Source organism: Mustela erminea, chromosome 1 (genome assembly GCF_009829155.1).
Source record: "Mustela erminea isolate mMusErm1 chromosome 1, mMusErm1.Pri, whole genome shotgun sequence".
Taxonomy (NCBI): domain Eukaryota; kingdom Metazoa; phylum Chordata; class Mammalia; order Carnivora; family Mustelidae; genus Mustela; species Mustela erminea.
This window is the reverse complement of record NC_045614.1, coordinates 4,225,134-4,244,377: the sequence shown is the minus strand read 5'-3', so window position 1 is coordinate 4,244,377 and position 19,244 is coordinate 4,225,134. Positions and strand designations below refer to the sequence as shown.

Sequence of the window (19,244 nt, the reverse complement as noted above, 5' to 3'; positions counted from 1 at the left end):
TGTCCTTCCCCTCTGCCCTTATTCTGTTCATAATTCATGTAGCAGAAACCAGTATTAAGTGGCCAGTGAAAAGGAATATTGCTGCATTGCACTGAGTGAAAAATAAAAATGAAGGTCCTGATAAGTTAAGAAGCGGAAGCACAAGCACACGCACAACACCAAGAGGGAGGGAAACTGCGCAAGTTCGGAAACCGGAAGTGATTTTCAAGAAAACTGCCCGGGGGATGGGGGGGTGGGGCAGGGGTACCACTGCGTCCATCCCTGGCTCCTCCTCACTGTTCCATCCGCGGGCCTGTGCAGGTAGCATTTTTTTTTTTAAGATTTTATTTATGTATTTGACAGACAGAGATCACAAGTAGGCAGAGACAGGCAGAGAGAGAGAAGCAAGCAGGCCCCCTGCCGAGCAGAGAGCCCGATGCGGGGCTCGATCCAGGACCCTGAGATCATGACCCGAGCCGAAGGCAGCGGCCCAACCCACTGAGCCACCCAGGCGCCCCTGCAGGTAGCATTTTGATAAGTGTTTTTAGATAGCACAATGTTGAACTCCAGTCAAATATAAAATTAGGGTTTTTTTTTTTATTTTTTAAAAATTTTTTATTTCTCTTCAGTGTAACAGTATTCATTGTTTTTGCACCACACCAGTGCTCCATGCAATCCGTGCCCTCTCCAATACCCACCACCTGGGTCCCCCAACCTCCCAACCCCCGCCCCTTCAAAACCCTCAGATTGCCTCTCCAGCCACTGAGAGGATTGAGCCAGGCGGTGCGAGTCACTCCGGCAGGTGTGTAAGGTGTGTAAGGAAGACCCGACTTCAAGATGTGCAAGATGCTCCTTGTTCTTGGAAGCAGGACCCGCCTCCGAAGCGGGGCTGGGCGGTGGCGCCACAGCGCCCTCTGCAGGACAGACGCGCACTGCGCCGTGCTGACTCCGGAACATTAACCTCCCCCATCCGGTCTTGGGCGCGGTGCTGGGTGGTTTCCTGACCTTCACCACCTACTGATGTTTACATGAAGATTTAATTTTAAACACAGTGAGGGGCGTCTGGGTGGCTCAGTGGGTTAAGCCGCTGCCTTAGGCTCAGGTCATGATCTCAGGGTCCTCGGATCAAGCCCCGCATCGGGCTCTCTGCTCAGCAGGGAGCCTGCTTCCTTCTCCACCCTCTCTCTCTGCGGGCCTCTCTGCCTACCCGTGATCTCTCGCTGTCAAATAAATAATTTTTTTAAATCTTAAAAAAAAATAAAAAATAAGACACAGTGAACACCTTGGGAGTTTCCACTGTGCATTAAATTAATTTCCTGCACCCGGGGACTTGATCAGACCCTACTTAATAGCTATGGGTTCTTCAGAATAATCGTAGGCAGCAAGCCTTAATTTGTGATCTTTTCCACAATAGTGTTTTTAGCAGTCAGTCCTAAATATGTCCGGCACTCCTCTGGGTGTCCCCAGGACCCTCCCAGGGGCCCTAATGAGTCAAAACTGTTTTCATAATAATGCTGAGCCATCAGTCACCATTCTCCCTCTGCTGGCATTTGTACTGATTGTGCAAAACCAACATCAGTGAGCCCCCCGGGGCACAAATGCAGGTACAGAGCAAGGCAGAGGCATTGACGTCTCCCAGAAGTCACTGTGGTCTTCACCACCCTGCACTCACAGTGAAAAGGGAAAGAGAACAGCGGATGGCGTCCTGCGATTTCCAGTTAAGGGGAACCCATGGTCCTTGGTGGGGCTACTAATTGCTGTGAATTGTATTAAATCTCAGTCCTAGTGTTGACATCTTTCCAATAGTCTGTGTGACAGAAGGCACTTCCGCTGCCAAAGGATGTTGACTGCCCCAAGGAAAAGCCGCCGGACAAGTGACTATGAGCCAGACCAGCCATTTTTGTCAAGAAACACTCCTTGAAGGAACAACGGACAAATGACGATTATTCAGACTTGGGGAACTGGCAAGCATTTTCTCAAAAATGATCGGCGCGAGATGGATGATTTATCCAGGAAAACAGCCGACTGATGTGGTTGCCAATACATTTTCAACCAAAGAAGAATTACAGTTTTGAGCTTAGCAGTGATATTAACCAGTGTGATTTTTCAATACCGTGTCATGAAGCATGTCCACATTTGGAACATCTGCCAAGTCAGTGGACCAGTATTTTCCAAGCGACAAAGCCACGCATGTAGGGTACAGATCCATTCAAATGGCCAGGGAGAACAGTGGTTTTTTTAATTAGTTGTGTATTTTTTATCAAGGTCAAATTCACGTAACATAAAACTCGTCATTTTAACCAGTTAAAAGTATATGATTCAACAGCGCTTAGTACATTCTCAATGTTGTACAATCCTTACCTTCTTTAGTTCTAGAACATTCTCATCAGCCTGTAAACTGGTAACCCTGATGGGTTAGCAGTCACCCCTTCCCCCCATTCCCTCCTCCCTCTACCTCTGGTAACTACTCTGCTTCCTGTCTCTGAATTTTCCTGTTTGGGACATTTCGTGTAAACGGCATCATGCACTGTGTGGTCTTTCGTGCCTGGTTTCTTTCACTGAGCATCATGTTTTCTAGGCTTACACACATCGCAACACGTACCACTACTTCCTTTTTGTGGATGCATGGTGTTCCATTGTGTAGATAGACCATGTTGTGTTTATCCAGTCATCTGACCAACCTTAGTATTTTTCCAGGTTTTTGCCATGGTGAATCACACTGCTGTGAACATTCGTGTACACATTTTTCTGAACACACACAGGAGCAGAATTGCTCAGATGTAATAGTTTAACTGAGTTTATGTGTCACATTTCGAGGAACTGTCGGACTATTTTCCACAGTGGCTGTGCCATTTTACATCCCACCAGCCATGTGTAAGAGTTCGAGTGTCTCTGTATCCACACCGACACTGTTTTTTTCTTTCTTTCTTTTTTAATAGCCACACTAGTGTGTGTGAAGTGGTATCTCCCTGTGCTTTTCATTTGTATTTCCCTAATGACCAAGGATGCCGAACATCTTTTCATGTGCTGCTTGCAGACATGTCTGTTCAAGTTCTTTGCCCATTTTTTTTAAGTGGGTCATGGTCATTTGGTTGTTGAGTTGTGAGAGGTCGCTGTATATTCTGGATACAAGACCCTTTTCAGGTATACAGTTTGGAAATAAGTTCTCCCATGCTGTGGCTTGTCTTTTCACTTTCTTGACAGTGTCCTTTGCTGTACAGAAGTTTTTAGTTCTGGTGAAGTCCCATTTTTTTTTATCTTTTGTTGTTTGTGCTTTTGGTGTCATATAAAAAATCCATTGCCAAATCCAAGGTCATGAAGATAAACCTATTGTACATGACTGCCTTATGTCTTCTTCTAATTGTTTTATGGTTGCTGCTCTTATATTGAATTCATTGATTCATTTTGAGTTGATTTTTGCATATATTGTGAGGTAAACAACTCCATTTGTTTGCATGTGGAAACCCATCTATCCTGGCACCGTTCGTTAGAAAGTTTACTCTTTCTCTGTTCAGTGGTCTTGACACCCTTGTCAAAAATCAGTTGACCATAGATATACGGGATTATTCCTGGATGTTTAATCCCATTCCATTGACCTATGTACATCTATATGTCTGTCATTACCCCAGTACTGCCCTGTTTCATTTTCTGTAGTTTTATAGTAAGTTTTGATTGAAATCAGGAAATGTGAGCCTTCCAAATATGTTCTTTTTCAAGATTGTTTTGGCAATTCAGGTTCCCTTTAATGCCGTACAAAATTAGGATCAACTTGTCCATTTCTGAAAAAGCACCTGGAAATTTAATAGAGAATTTGGATAAGCATTGTGTTGATCAGCTTGGAGAGTATCACCATCTAAATATTAAGTCTTCTGATCCATGAACATAGGATGTCTTCTCTTTATGTGGGTCTTCTTTAATTTCGATCAGCAATGTTACAGGTTTCAATGTACAAGTATTTTAACTCATTGGCTAAATTTATTCCTAGGTATTTTATTTTCTTTGATGCTGTTGCAAATGGGATTGTTTTCTTTATTTCATTTTCCTATCATTCATTGTTGAGAAATGTAACTGATTGCTGTGTGTTGATCTTGTATCCTATGACTCTGCCGGGTTTGTTTATGCATTCGTAGTTTTTTTGTGGCTCCTTCTGGATTTTCTATGTCTAAGATCATGTTGTTTGCAAACAGAGATAGTTCTACTTCTTCTTTTCCAATATGGATGTCTTCTATTTCTCACCGTTGCCAGACTGCCCTGGCTAGAACTTCCAGTAGAGTGTTGAGCAAAAGTGGCGACTGGACACACACACGGCAGCGGTCAGAAGAGGTGATGGGCAGGGAAGGATCCCTCTCTTTCCTGCGCTCAGCCCCAGGAGCCCTGTCCAGCTGCTCTTTCCAAAATACATGTTCCACCTGCTTTTTGCACATGCATCACTGAATGAAGTCTGCCTTCCCGGCATATTTGAGGACGGTCATGGTGTGCCTTTCATTGCAGTTCTCTGCCTGTCGTGGTGGGCTCCAGCAGATTCCCCACTTCCACTTAACATGTACAAGGGAGTGTCAGATTCAGCACACACAAATGTGGCAGGGGCCGCACACAGCCAGGTGTTTCCTCCTGCCCAGCGGCCTGCTGGACCACCTCCTCTCCCTGCTTTCATGGGGCCCTCGGAACCCAGATCAGAAGCCCCTTCCCCCAGGAAGACCTCCCTGTTAGCTCCCCGTGACTGTCCCTGGGACTTGTTCTCATTCCTACGTAAGCTTCTCTGCCCAGCCATGCTTTGTAAACCTTCAGGAGCAGATCTCCGGGATGCGTCCATGGTCCCAGGGTTTGACACCTCTCGGTGGCAGGGCCAGGGTCTTTGGCCTCGTTGGTATCTTCCTGGAGCACCCAAGAGGGAGACCCTGGGCTTTGGGCCAGGACAGGCCAGCCGGGAAGTCAGCATTGCCACCAGCTGTCCTCGGGTGGACAGCAGATTCTCCGCAGCAAATGGCGACGGGTCCGGGGGAGCAGCGGGGTGGTCGTTCTGCTGGCTTTGCTTCTACCTGGACTCCCACCTCTGCTCGGGGTTCACGCAGACGTGCTGAGCTGCAGCAGCCCATGTTTGCAGACCGCTTCCTTGGGCTGTTGGCACCCCCGCCCCGGCTCCTGCACTCAGCCGCATGTCAGGGCATGTCAGGAGTCGCGCCCCGCTCCCCGCAGCTTCTCCCCCAACCCCGCACCTAACCACACCCCCGCACTCGCGTCAAGCCTTGTTTTTATCTTGTAGGTGCTTGAATCATTATTTGGATATTAATAAAAACCAATCTTGGCTGATGCTAACCATCTGATTTCCTTTTTTTTTTTTTTCTGTTTTGTTCTGTTTCTGCACACATTTTCTTTAGCTTGAAATGGCGATTGAAAACCTCCAAAAAAGCGAAGGGATCACTTCACACAAAAGCGGTTTACTCAACAGCCATGTAAGTGTGTGTCTGCCTGGCGGCCTGCCCCGCCGCTCTCGTAACCTTCGTAGGCATTTTAAAAAGCAAGCGAAGGCCATGAAATGACCCCTCTCCGGCGCTGAGAGGAAGGGAGAAAGCCCATCTAGGATGTTTCATCCAGAAAAAAAAAAAAAAAAAAATTTCAGCAGCGTGAGGGAAAGGGTCCTGCCTCTGAGCCGGTGGCCCGTTACAGCACGTGCCCTCCCGGCGCTCACGGAGGGAAGCTTGAGAGCGGGCAGGCGACAGGCGTCATAAATAACGTGACACTAAGAACAGGCAGGAACCACAACAGAGAAGGTGGGACTCGGAGCGCCTTAATGGCTCTTAGCTGCGTTTCCAGTCCGTGATCAGCTCTTTGGGGAAAAAAATAATAACACTAGGAGAAAAGTGCAAAGCAACAAGCTTCTACTGATTTTAACCGTACGGCGTCTTTCTCCTTCACCCTCCCCCCGGGGAGACGCTGGTAGCTTCTGTGCCAGGAGGCAGCGAATGTCCCTGTCTTTGCGCAGCTTTGTGCGGAGGACGGGACTGTAAGAGTATTCCCTAACTACGACCCTGCAAGACTTTGGGACTGCCCAACGCGCCAAGTGAGGCGTTGGCTCAAAGGGCCGTGATGTTGGGGCAGAAACCCAGCTAGGGAAGGTCCAGAAACTTCTAGGTTTCTGGATTGGCACAGGTGTGCTGGGCTGCTCCAGGTAGACGTGACGAGAGCGAGAACCCTGCACTCCTGGGCCTCAGAGTGACTCCCGGTCACTGGAAGGGAGAGCAGTCTCACACCTGTTGTTGCAAAGCAATAAATATATAAGGAAATAAAAGTGTCAGGCCCCTGCTGAGTGCCCTCCCTCCCCCCTCACCCCGGACTAGATGGCTCATGGCCTCCCTGTGGCCAGTTACTGCTGGCCAGTGTCAGCCCGTGGCCAGATCTGGGGAGGGAACAATTGCCAGTGTGTGCTTGCTCAGTCTTAAACTCGGGCCACCGTGCGGGCAAGTCTGCACAAGGGCCTGTTCAGGAGGGCCCTGAAGCAGACACACGTGGCCTTGATACGGCCCATGGGTCCCAGCACCCAGTCAGCCTGAGGAAGGCAGAACGGGGTGCAGACCCCAGGCAGGCAGGGCTCCGCAGGAAGTGTAAAATGTCAGCGGGGAAACGCATGAGCCGCTTGTCTCTGGCTGCAGGGGCGCTTCTGGCTTCTAACACATTTCCTTTGGAAGGAGACTCCTCTGACTGCTTCCCTGCTGGTTCGGTTTCCAAGAAGGAAAGTCTGTTTCCCCCTGGCCATGTGTCGTGTGTTGTGGAGCCTCGAGCAGCAGGGCCTGGGCATGGCGGCTTAGAATCAGAGAAGAGAAATAAGATCTTTGTGAAAGCCACCTGGCGCTGGTCCCGCTCCTGTGAGAGCCCGGAGGGGAGGGAGAGAATGGGTCCTGGCCCCTAGGAGGGTCCCATGGCCGTGGCCACTGGCCACACTCACTTATGATGCTTGTCACCCTGGTTGCTCGTAGCCCACAGTCTGAGTGCGGGGCAATGCTGGCCGAGCCCCAGCTCCTTTGCCAGCCCCGCCCTAGGGCTGACAACCCGGGCTGGGGGCCGCACCCCATGGACCTGTTTTCCTGGTGGCCTCCCAGCCGACCCTTCTCAGAGAGCCGGGGCGGCGGTGGCCCACCCGCACGCGCACGGGGAAGGCGCGGGCAGTAGGCAAGCAGGGCTGAGAAAGTGCCCCCAGGGCACACCAAAGCCCACAAGGACGCCAGCCGTGGAGGTTTCCTGCTGGAGCTGGTTCCCGTGCTCTGTGGAGTTTGCTTATTTCCCAAGGATGATGATGACGACACACTAGCATGGGGGCCAGGGGCAGGGGTAGTGAGATGCCCTGAGCCTGGGAGACGAGACAGCGCCTTCCAGACCTAGCCAAGGTCGGGGTCTCCGGGAATTTCCCCAGCCACCCTCGAGGGGCTGAGTGAAACCCAGGGGGTCTGCTGGTGGAAGAAACTTTCCAGCCTGGGGTCGAAAGCCCCACAGGAGGAAGTGGGCCTCGAGCAGTCTCAAAGATGGGGATGGGCAGATTTGGGGGCCTGAAAGCCAGCGAGAGCTGTGTGCGGGAAAGGAGGCAAAGCACTTGCCCTGGGCACGAACACACCTTCCCCACCGCAGCCAGATGCCTGGCCTGGGGGCAGGGGCGACTTCAGTCAAGGTCCCCCGCCTTGAGTAGGGGAGGGGCCTGGGCTCCTCCCAAGGCTGCCCCTCGGCCAGCCCCCAGATCCCTTCTTAGAACAAACCGCGCCCCCATGGACGGACCCTCCACCCCCCGCACTGGCTCACAGTCACTGTCACACGGGGAAGGCGTGGTCTATATAATAAACTCCTGTTACTTCCAGACCCCGGGAGGAGGACCGGCTTGTAGATTAATTGGATTTAGATTCTATGACTTTTTTTTCTCATTGAGGAGCACAAATTGCCGAAGAGCACGTGGTCTTCAGTTGGTGGCAGACCGCGGGCCTGTGTGACGACAAAGCATGCCAGGCCAACCAGGGTTGGGGTTTGGCTTGATAATCGGCAGCTTCCCGGGCTGGGTCCCTTGTCCAGAAATTGCTCCAAATTATCAGGGCAAAGGCCTGCAGCAGTTGCCTTGCTCAGACTGCTGGTTTCTTCCCCGAAGCCCCTCACCGTCTTGCTGACCGCACCCCAACTCCCAGTGGAACGGCTGTTTCCCAGGGGGCACCGCCGCCAGGCCTCTCCCACCTGCCGGCTCGGAGCTGTGGCTCCACACTGGCACGTCCAAAGCCGAGCCCCAACTGCCCCCGCAGCCCCCGCGCCCCCCGCCTTCCTCTGCTGCTCGCCCTCGCTTCCCATCCTTCTCCCAGACCCCCACCTCCTGAGGCTCTTGACCTCACCTTCAGAACCATCCCGAATCAGACCACTTCTCCTTCCCCCACCAACCCTCCTGTGGAGTGTCACAGCCACCACGTAGTAATCCCTTGGCTGCTGCCCTCCCCCAGCTTCCAGGCCCTTCTCACAGCAGTGGCCAGAGCGATTTTACTGAAACCAAAGTCAGATCATGGCACCTCTCTGTTCAGAAGCCTCCAGGCCCCCCCATCACACTCCAAGTAGAAGCCAGCATCATCCAAACAGCCTCCAGGGCCCTGCCTCGATGGGCCCTGTCCCCACCTTCCCCTCTCACAGGCCCTCTCACTGTTCCTCCAGGCCCAGTGCTGCCCCAGGGCCTTTGCACGGGCTGTACTCTCTGCCTAGAATGCTTCCCCATGGCTCCCTCCCTCAGCTCCGTCATGACGTGACATTGGTCACCTGAATCAGCTTCCTCTCTGTTGCAAAAGGGGAGAAAGTGTAACTGACTGTTCTGGGGGCTGCTAGAGGCATCAGCTCTCCCCACAGTTACTTCTGCTTGGGAGATAACCACGCGTCATTGATGTCAGTGCCAGCATAATTACCCAAGTGAAGAGATCCATTTTTGATTTCAACAACACGGGGCTGGGGGATGGTGATAAGCCGAAGTGATCATTCTTCCCCAACACTTCCTCCAGCCGGTCCTGTTGAGGGTCCCTTCCAGCGCACCACCCACGGAATCTGACCTCACCCTTCTCGCCTGAAAATCCATATTCCTCTCCCGCTCCCAGAGGATTCCCTAGGAAGCGGCGTTCTGTGCTCCCTGGGGGGCTAGGGAGGCAGAGAAAGACTCCAGCTTCTGCACCCTGACCGTGGTCTTCTCGCGTGCTGGGGGTCCCTCAGTGCTTCAGGACCCCTTCTCTTGGTCCGTTGCACTTCCCGGGCGTGCAAACATGGGCAGACCCGGTTCCATCTCTACCTGCGTGGGGCTCTTATTCTGGTGGGGGAGACGAGCAATAAATTTATCTCTGAAGGAAAACCCTGGGGATCAAAGGACCGCCTCAAATACCAGCCCGTCCTCAGCTGGATCCCGACCTGCCAAAGGGAGGGTGGCAGCCGGGAAGCCCAGTGACCCCCGCGCCTTGTTGCTGGGGGACAGCTTCCTGGCACCGATGGGGCTGTGCTCACCCCTCCACACCCTCCAGATGCCCCCCGGTCCTACTGTCCCGCAGCCTCCCAGAGCCCAGTGAGCAGGGGTGCTCAGGGAGGGGAGGAAGGGGCACCCCGAGGGTCTGAGGGCAATGCCATGCTGATGTCACAGCGAAGTCTTCAGCTTCCAGCAGCGAGGGGAGAGCGGTCGGGGGCCAGGGAGGACCACGGAGGCGGCTCCTGGGCCCGGGCGAGACTTTGGAGAGGAAGGGGCGGCAGAAGGAGCACACTCCTGGGAACACCTTGTGGCTCCCGGTCCTAACTGCCCCGCAGGGCCCCCCCCCACCCGCCTCTCACTCGCTGCGCTGGAGCAGGAAGGCCCGGGGCTGAAATGAAGGGACGCGAGGCCTTTGCCTGAAGACAGCCCGAGACGGCCAGGAGGTGCCAGGTGGGGCTTAGAGGAAACAAACTTGGCCCTGAGCTGACAACTGTAGACGCAGGTGTCCCTTACTCTGTTCTTGCCACCTCTGTGCCTGCTTGTACCTTCCCGTAGTAAAACTATCTTTTAAAGGGGAGACTCCAGCCCAGCCCCCAGCGTGTGTGCTGGGTCTGGACAGGGCCAGTGGCCCGAGGTCGGCTAGGGCTGAGCTGTCCCTGGACTGATGCTCACTTTGGGTCTAGAAGGGCGTGGAATGTGTGCAACATGCCGGGCCCCCCCGGGTCGGCAGAGGACAGGGAGCCCCTCACAGCTCGTGGCTTAGGCAGCCCTCCCCACCCCTGACCAACCTTCCCGCACAGGACCCGACCTCAGGCCTAGGGCCTACGCACGTTGCTCCCACCCTTCAAATCCCCAGCACGGGTCGGGGCTTTGGTGTTCACACCTCAGACGTCCCCTGATCAGGGAACAGATACACACTGCTCTGGGGGGGTCCAGGCGGGTGGGCCGCCTCTGTGCCGCTGCCTGGTGTGGGGGCTTGACTGTGTGGACGGCTCCTGCCCTTCTGACCCGATGCTGAGCTCTGGGGGGGAGTGGGGGAGGGTAGGCAGCGGCTTGGCTGCCTTCCGGCCTGGGCACAGAACCTGGCACGGAAGCCTCTTCAGTCCTGTGTCCCGTTTCTGCTTACAGCCTCTCTCTGCGTCAGAGACATGAGGATAGGTCAGTCCACCTCTGTCCGCCACCCTGTCTTTTGTTGTTGTTTCAGAAGGAAAAAGAAAAAGTTTTCCTGAGAGAAAACACCACACATTCCAGAATGTATGGGTTCAGGCCACTCGGTCACCCCACCAGCCATGGGAACACAGAACTCTCAGCCGGCACACATGTCCTACCTCAGGGAGGAAGGGCAGCTGCTCGCATCGGGTCTGAGAGCTGCTGGGAAGAGGGGCAGGAGGAAGGGGTGTCTAGGAATTCTCAGCCTGTTCTAGTAGAATCTGGCTGCCGCAGAGTGCAGAATTCCTGTTTGGGGCCAAAGATAGTAGCACAAGCAATAGGGCAAGAATTCAACCAGGACTTTCATATTCACTGACCAGCGATGAAACGGGTGGCCGAGCTCCAGCCATCTTAATCCTTAGATGAATGCTTTGTCCCTCAATCACAAGATATTAGAAGGTGGACACACTCCAAAGGCCCACGTCACCCCCTTCAGTGCCGAGGGCAGTGCTCATGGGTCCGCAGAGCTTTCTTCAATCCTCCTCTCTGTCTTGACATTCCTAGAAGTTTAAGAGACATGTTGTATCTAAATGATTAGGGAACACACCCAAGAGGTCTCACTCCCTTGCAGGTTTTTGTAAATTAAGTCAAGGAATCTGAAAATCAGGCTGAACATTGAAGGAATAAATACAGGAGCAGAGAGAAGCTATTAACTCATGTGCCCAGAATCTCTCCTATCCAGATCGGTGACAGTGGCTATGAATTTCCTCCTCATGTTAATGGAGAGAAAGTATGCGCTTCTCTTAATGAGTCCACATTAGCGTTTCAGCATTTGGGGGGATCCTGACGAATGGGAGCATATCTTTCTTCGTCTAGCTCCAGTGGCTGTTGGATAACTATGAAACTGCAGAAGGTGTGAGTCTCCCCAGAAGCTCTCTCTACAACCATTACCTTCGGCACTGCCAGGAGCACAAGCTGGACCCTGTGAATGCTGCCTCCTTTGGGAAGCTGATCCGCTCTGTGTTCATGGGCCTGCGGACACGGCGGCTGGGCACCAGGTGGGTACATGGGGGTGCCCGGGAGCCCACGCCCACCCATTCTCCTGTGTCCTCTATGCAGATATGGAGCTTTTGGAGAAGGTTATCTTTCTCCTTCTGTCCACATGCCTCTGGTGGACTTGGAGTTGTTCTGAATGGACGGCAGCACGTGCCTGACCGGTCTAAGGTGTTGGCTGTGAGCCATCTCTCTCCTGGTGACTTTGCTTCAGCACTCTCTCTTTGTTTAAAATTCTCCATGTTAACAGGTTTTCTTAAAAAGCAGCCTCTGGATTATCACGTAGAGTTGGATTTATGAATTTTTGATGCTTTCTGCTCTGCCTAGACCAATCCACCACAGCCCACCCTTGGCCTGCAGCAGCCAGGGACTGTCACATGCCACAGACTTAATCCCAGGCAGGAAACAAATGCTCCGCCCATTAGAAAACGGCAGCCATACTCTATTCAAAGTGGGTGGGCTAAAGCACACAGAAGGCATTTCCTGCATGGCTGCTGTCTGTGAGGTCACACATGGGGGTGGGGGTCACTCACACACCCTCAGAAACTGATGTGGGGCCAACGGAATGTTCTCTACCACCCTCTGATCCTTTACAGAGGACATCCTTACAGAGCATCAATGGTTAGAGGAGAGAAGGATGGGGAGCCCCTGGTCTCTGGGGCCATAACCACCACTGCCTTTGGGGCCTCTCCAGAAGGCTCATGCATGGCTCCCACTGTCAGAGTGTCCCAGATCCTGGCCTCAGAATTGGGGCTTTTCTCCCCACTGCTTTTCCTCCTCCTGGCACCAGCCAAGCTTCTACCTCATCCAGATAGGACCCATGCTCCACCCACTTGTCCCTATTGCCAGACACGTCTGTCCTTCAGGACTTCTCTCCTGAGGAGCCCTTCTGACCTACTTCTTAACCAAATTATCTAAAGCCCTTTGATCCTTCATTTCTCCCACAATAAGCTGATAGTGTTTCCCAAAGTTGGCCATTTTCCAGATCATGTTGTTAGACGATTGGGGGCAGGAGGTGATGATGATGATGATGATGGTGATGGTGATGATGGTGGTGACAGTGGTGATGGTGAAGATGGTGATGATGGGATAGTGATGACAGTGACGATGGTGATGCTGGTGATGGTGATGGCAATGGTGAAGATGGTGATGATGATGATGGTGATTGTGTCATTGGTGGTGATGATGGTAATGGTATAATGATGATGATAATGAAGGTGGTGATGGTAATAATGACAGGATGGTGATAGTGACAGTGACGATGATGATGGTGGTGATGGTGTGGTGGTGAAGCCGGTGATGATGGTGGTGGTGATCATGGTGGTGATGAGGACAGTGATGATGGTGATGATGGCGATAATAATGGGGATGGTGGTGATGATGGCAATGGTCGAGATGGTAATAGTATAATGATGATGATGAAGAAGATGGTGATGGTGATGGTGACAGTGATGACGGTGATGACGATAGTCATGATGGTGATTTTGATGATGGTGAAGATGGTGAAGGTGGTTGATGGTGATGGTGAAGATGATGGTGATGGTGATTGTGTCAACGGTGGTGATGATGGTAGTGGTATGATGATGATGATGCTGAAGGTGGTGATGGTGATAGTGACAGTGATGACAATGGTGAAGATGGTGATGATGGGACGGTGATGACAGTGATGACGGTGCTGTTGGTGATGACGGTGGTGGTAGTAACGGTGGTGATGATGGTGGTGATGGTGATGATGGGATAGTGACAACAGTGGTGATGGTGGTGGGGACAATGGTGATAATGATGGTGATGGCGATGGTGAAGATAGGGATGATGATGGTGATTGTGTCAATGGTGGGTCATGATGGCAATGGTAAGATGATGATAAAGACGGTGATGATGGAGATGATGATGGTGGTGATGATGGGATAGTGACAACAGTGGTGATGGTGGTGGGAACAATGGTGATAATGATGGTGATGGCGATGGTGAAGATGGGGATGATGATGGTGATTGTGTCAATGGTGGGTCATGATGGCAATGGTAAGATGATGATAATGACGGTGATGATGGAGATGATGATGGTGGTGAGGCCATGCCCGATTATTACAAACTGTACCACTTTTCCCACTGCAAGACTTCCCATAGCCTTTATAGTACTAAGATCCAAGGGGCAATCTCCAAGAGGGGGATGCCAAGTACAGAATTTCCTAACCTCTCTGATCATGGAACAGCCCGTGAACATTTCCCACATGGTCCAGGGAACACTGAACCTGAGCACCCAAAATGAAGGGCCAAGACAGAGCACTTGTCTTGTCATTCAGAACATCTGCAAAGACAGCTGACCCTGAGATGCTTGGTTTCTAGGGGCAACTCCAAGTATCATTACTATGGGATCCGCCTGAAGCCAGACTCGCCCTTGAACCGGCTGCAGGAGGACACCCAGTATATGGCCATGCGGCAGCAGCCCATGCATCAAAAGCCAAGGTGGGTGACCTGGGCCCAAAGGCAGCCTGAGAACCAGCTTTCTTGCCCAAGGCAAGGGTCAGGTCTGAGTTTCACTTGGGAGAACATACCGAGAAGTGTTTCTCAAACATTAGACATTCTTAGACAAACTTGACATTAGGGGTCAGTCTGGGAGCTCCATTCCAGTGGGTTTGTACAAACGTAGAATGACATGGCTCTGGGATTACAGATCACACCGAGTAGTTCCGCTGCCCTGAAAATGCTCTGTGTCCTGCCCATCCATCCTTCCCTCCTCCCCTCGACCTCCAGCAGCCACTGACCCTTCTCCTGTCCCCAGAGTTTTGCCTTTTCCAGAATACCATAGAGCTGGAATCCTAGATCTTCAATTTTCAACTATGGCGGGGGGCAGGGGGTGGGGAAGAGGTAACGCTGAAACTAACCCAAGAAGCCTGGAGAAGGAAGCTTATCTACTTAAGTTGCTGCTCCTTCCTGACATTTGGATCCAAGGGCTGGAAAGGCCTGGTCGTTTTCTGGAATGTTCTCTCCTCTATCCATCGCACACTGACTCATCTTTTAAGGCAGGACTCAGCAAACCTTTCTGTAAAGGGCCAGAGGGCAAATATCTTAGGCTTTGGAGGCCAGACATTCTGTCCAGACTATTCAGCCCTGCCGTCGTAGCATGAAGCCAGCACAGGTGATACAGAGACCAGTGGGCATGGATGTGTGCCAATAAAACCTTATGCACAAAACAAGGAGCAGCACCGGCCCTCCACAGCTGTGGTCTGCAGGCCCCTGGTTCAGGGCCCCACTCAAACGCCACGTCCCTGGCCGTCCTGCAGCCACACCTCCTTCCCTGCTTCCCTCTGTCCCTGGCTCCTCTCCGGAGTCCAGACTGCTCCACGCGGCCCCTTCGTAACTTGGCCCATCCGTGTGCAGCTCAGACCCCACTTTAGCGGCTCTCAGGCCGTCCCAGTGACTCCAAACCTCATATCCAATCGCGGGAGTTGGAGGTCATAGAAGACAGTCTCCAGAACATTCTCCAGTAGCCAACACGAGAGTTGAACCCACAGGCCATCTTGAAGCTGCTGGTGCACAGACGTGGTCTCTGTAGCGGCTGCTTGGTGTTGGCGTCCGGCCTCCCCAAACACTGCGACTCAGCACACCAGCAGAGCGCTACCTCGGGAGCAGCGACACGTCTCACAGCAATGGGCTTGTGCCCTTTATGCTTGCAACCCCCGCCCGTGTCCGGCGCTCCACGCCTGTCTGAGAGACTTCTGTCCATCCTCACGGGAAGCCTGGCCCCGCTTTCCACAAGGAAGGGCTCTCCCTGCTGGAGTCGGGGCCCCCTGCTCTCCCCACCACACACCGTCACCACCCTGCAGCACTCCGCTGGGCTCAAGGCACCCCAGGCCCCGGGGAGCCCTTCTTTGTGAGTGTCGCCCGTTCGCCACCAGGACAGCAGTTTTCTCTGCTTTTTCTCAGGGGAAAATGAAAATCCCAGAATTTCCTTTGAGACCATCAAATAGTACGATACTTGTGAAGTTCACTTACCTTCTGAGGGAGAAGTATTAGGGAAAAGAGGATGCACATGCCCCCCACACACAAGCAACCCCGAGTATCTGTCAGCGGCTGGTTGGATAAGCAAATGTGTCCATCCATCCAGACAATGGAATGTCACTCAGTGTTAAAAAGGAAGGACCTCTGACACCTGCCACACACAGAGGGACCCCAAGGACACCGGGCTTAGCGAGAGGAGCCAGACCCAGAAGGACCCATCCCGCAGGACCCCACTCCCAGGAGGGCCCCGGAGGAGTCCTGTCCCCAGAGACAGGAGAGGCCGGGAGCTGGGGCTGGGGTCGGGTTGGGGGGGAGTCCATGCTTCATGGGGACGGAGTCTGCATTTAGGGAGATGGAAAGTTCTGGAGATGGAGGCTGGGGGTGACTGCAGGACAGTGTGAGCGTGCTTCATGTCACAGAGCTGTGTGCTTAGAGACGGTTACGGTGGTGAATTTCATGTTGTGTGTATTTTAGCCCAAGTTTTTAAACACGACACACACACACACACACACATGCATACACTATGCACGCACACACAGCCCAAACTGAATCCTGCTCAGCTCTCTGCTCCTTGAGCCCCTTCGGGCTGCACAGCCGGGGCCTCATGGTGGCGCTGTGTCCCCTGCCCAGGTACCGGCCAGCCCAGAAGACGGACGGCCTTGGGGACAGCGGCTCGCACGGCAGCCCGCACAGCACGCCAGAGCAGGCCATGGCCGCGCAGAGCCTGCACCACCAGCAGTACCTCGGTGAGTGCCTCTCACCCCGTGGCCGGGGCCGGCCGGGAAAGCGGGGTCCGCTCAGCTCTGCCAGCGCCAGCCGCCTCCGCGGGGCTGCACTGAACAGCCAGCCTGCGAAATACCTCTCTAATTACGCAGACGTGTTCTAAGTCAACCTTCAGAGCATTAGCATTCCCCAAGATTGCAGAAGAGTCAGCAGGTGCCCCCAAAATGAGTGTGTACAAAATGACCATCAGAAAAAGAAGCAAAGAAAAGGAAATGCCCATCGGAAAGAAGACTAGATGTATTTTAAAACCTGTTGCCTGGGACTTGGCTGCCCTCCTCGGTTCTCTTCCTGAGTTCCCTGGAGCATTTAGGGTGCTTAGGATTCCTTACAACTGGCTCTGCGTCAGGGTGGCCTGACCCAAGGCTGCCTGGCCCTTCCCTGCGAGACCCCCTCCCCTGCCGGCCCCACGGCCGCCGGGAGAGCACATGACTCGCAGCCTGCCTCTCGGCTCGTGCCCAGGGAGGCTTGCTGAGGCCGCGATCACCAACACACACACCGAAGATGGCTGTGGCCTTTGGGTATATTTAGTGTGTTTTTCGAACCCAGAGAGAGCCCTTAAGGGAAGCAACTTGGGACAGCCACAGCCGGCCCCTCCCCAGACGCACTGCCCGGGGTGGCCCCCAGGCTGGGGTGATGGGAGCGCCTGTGGAGTGCAGGGCCTGGGCTCAAAGCTCATCTGTGTCCGTGTATTCACTGTCCCCGGGAGATGACAGTGTTGTCCCCTATTCTGTTCCTGAAAAAAAAACAAATCTTCAAAGTTGTGAGACCCAGGGCTGGGGGTGGTGGGGGTCACCGGCAACCCTGACCCGAATCCCCCAGCACCTGCGCCTGCTGCCTGTGGCCCTTCTGCAGCTCTGCTACCCCGTTTTCCTCCCAGATGTGTCTCACGTCTTCCCGGAGTTCCCGGCGCCCGACCTGGGCGGCGTCATGCTGCAGGAAAGCATCTCGCTGCACGACGTCAAGGCCCTGCAGCTGCTCTATCGGCGGCACTGCGAGGTGACCACCCGGGGGGACCCCGAGCCTGGGCCCCAGGGAGGAGGTAGGGCCGGGTGGAGAGCAGAGCGAGCCTCCCACCCCGCCCCAGGGAGGCGCATCAGCCTCCCACGTTGCCAGCACCGCCAAACTCTCAGACCATCAGGTGTCCCTGGGTGACTCCTAGGAGGTGGGAGCGGCCCCCTGCTTCTTCTTATGGTGTCGCTCCTGACTTCAAGGCACCCCACTGCAGCTCCTGTCACAGCTGCCTGCTTGGCATGTCCCGACGACACGTGATGGGCCACTTTAACACGCACATCCGTGAGGTCGACGGGCTGTGTTTATTCACAGGCAACTTTGGATGTCGTGGTGAACCTCCAGTTTCACTACATTGAGAAGCTGTGGCTTTCCTTCTGGAACTCGAAAGCCTCCTCGGGTGATGGCCCTGCCTCTCTACCTGCCAGGTAACAGCTTCGTCACTCCGCGCCCCCCCACTTCGTCCCCAGGGAGCTGCTCTGGCTCCTTTCCCAGGATCCCAGGGCTAACCTGCAAGCTGGGGACACCCACATGGTGACCCATAGACAAATGGGTCCCTTTCCCAGAACTAGCGCTCAGAGCCCCCCTCGTGTGTGTGTGTGTGGTTTCCATGCTATGTGTTCCCCATCCCCTTGCTTCCGCACGAGGGACCATAGAGGGAACCCCGTGCCGTCCCAAACAGAGGACATGTCATCTGCCAGCCACAAGCAGGGAGTGGGCAGCGCGGGCCCGCCAGGGCATTGGGAGGCGGGGAGGGGTCCATCCCGGGGGCCCCCTGCCACCCTGCAGGCTGCGGCTCACCCCGGCTCTCCCATTCCCCACAGCGACGGGGAGCCCGAAGGCGCCGTCCTCCCCAAGGACAAGCTGGTGTCTCTGTGTAAATGTGAGCCCATTCTCAAGTGGATGAGGGACTGCGACCACATCCTGTACCAGGCCCTGGTGGAGATCCTCATCCCCGACGTGCTGCGGCCGGTGCCCAGTAAGCAGGGCCGCTGGCTGCTGCTCTCTCCGCCACGCCTGTGCTTTCCTTGCCCCCCGCCCCCCGGGAACGAGGCTGCGGGGAGGCCTGCCACCCTCGGGTCGCCGCCCTGCTGCGGGGCTCCCAGGGACATGCCAGCCTCTGAGTTCCTCTGGGGCCCGGGATGCCCCCCAGGACATCCCTAGATGGGGGGCGGGGGTCACAGAACAGCCCTACCCTGTGGGCAGGGTTGCTGAAAGCCCTGGAGAGGGTGTCGATCCACTGTGCCCCTCTGTCCCCTAGGACCACCTGTGAGCCCCTCCCCCAGCAGTGACACGCACCCCCTTCCCCCCACCGGGCACACCCAAGGCTTTTCCTTGGGCTCCCAGGCTCCTGAGGAACCTAGGCCCTGAGGCCTCGCTCTTGATGAAAGACTGAGGGGTGGGCAGTGGCCCGTGGGTACACCTGGTCGGGCCCTGTCGATATTTGCGCCCGTGGGCACGACAGAAACTTCGGTCTTTCTTGATGAACCGGTGTGCTGCTTTTGGGCCAGAAACTGGGAAACAGCCAAACCATCGCGTTTGTCCTTCGGGCTTGCCTGCCGGACACCGTTCACGGCGGCGCTCGGTTAGAGTCTCTGTGTTAAGGTTTGAGTCGAGGTCTATTTGCTTTCACATTTTTGAAGTTTTTCTTCTTTTTAAACAGTCTGATTCGTTTCTTATTTGCAAGCCACCTCACAATAAATTTGGAAGTTGGTGGAGGATATGTACGTGCATGTGTGTCGATCGGGGCTTTGCCTCGGCACTGTGGACTGGTCCCTGGAATGGGGGGCGTCCTGGGCACTCTGGGGGTTTC

The 19,244-nt window shown here is 54.2% G+C and overlaps 1 protein-coding gene across 5 annotated transcripts in view; it reads left to right on the top strand.

Annotated features, from left to right (window-relative positions):
• RFX2 (regulatory factor X2) overlaps positions 1-19,244 on the top strand; it is an 88,829-nt gene that overhangs the window by 62,165 nt on the left and 7,420 nt on the right. For 3 of the 5 annotated variants that reach the window (XM_032307678.1, XM_032307690.1, XM_032307688.1), the window contains 7 exons: positions 5,358-5,432; positions 11,462-11,643; positions 13,985-14,104; positions 16,271-16,386; positions 17,301-17,419; positions 17,747-17,859; positions 18,256-18,410. In XM_032307678.1, coding sequence (XP_032163569.1) covers positions 5,358-5,432; positions 11,462-11,643; positions 13,985-14,104; positions 16,271-16,386; positions 17,301-17,419; positions 17,747-17,859; positions 18,256-18,410 — 880 coding nt within the window. The remainder of the gene's footprint in view (positions 1-5,357; positions 5,433-11,461; positions 11,644-13,984; positions 14,105-16,270; positions 16,387-17,300; positions 17,420-17,746; positions 17,860-18,255; positions 18,411-19,244) is intronic. The other 2 variants (XM_032307689.1, XM_032307685.1) reach the window with 1 other exon arrangement.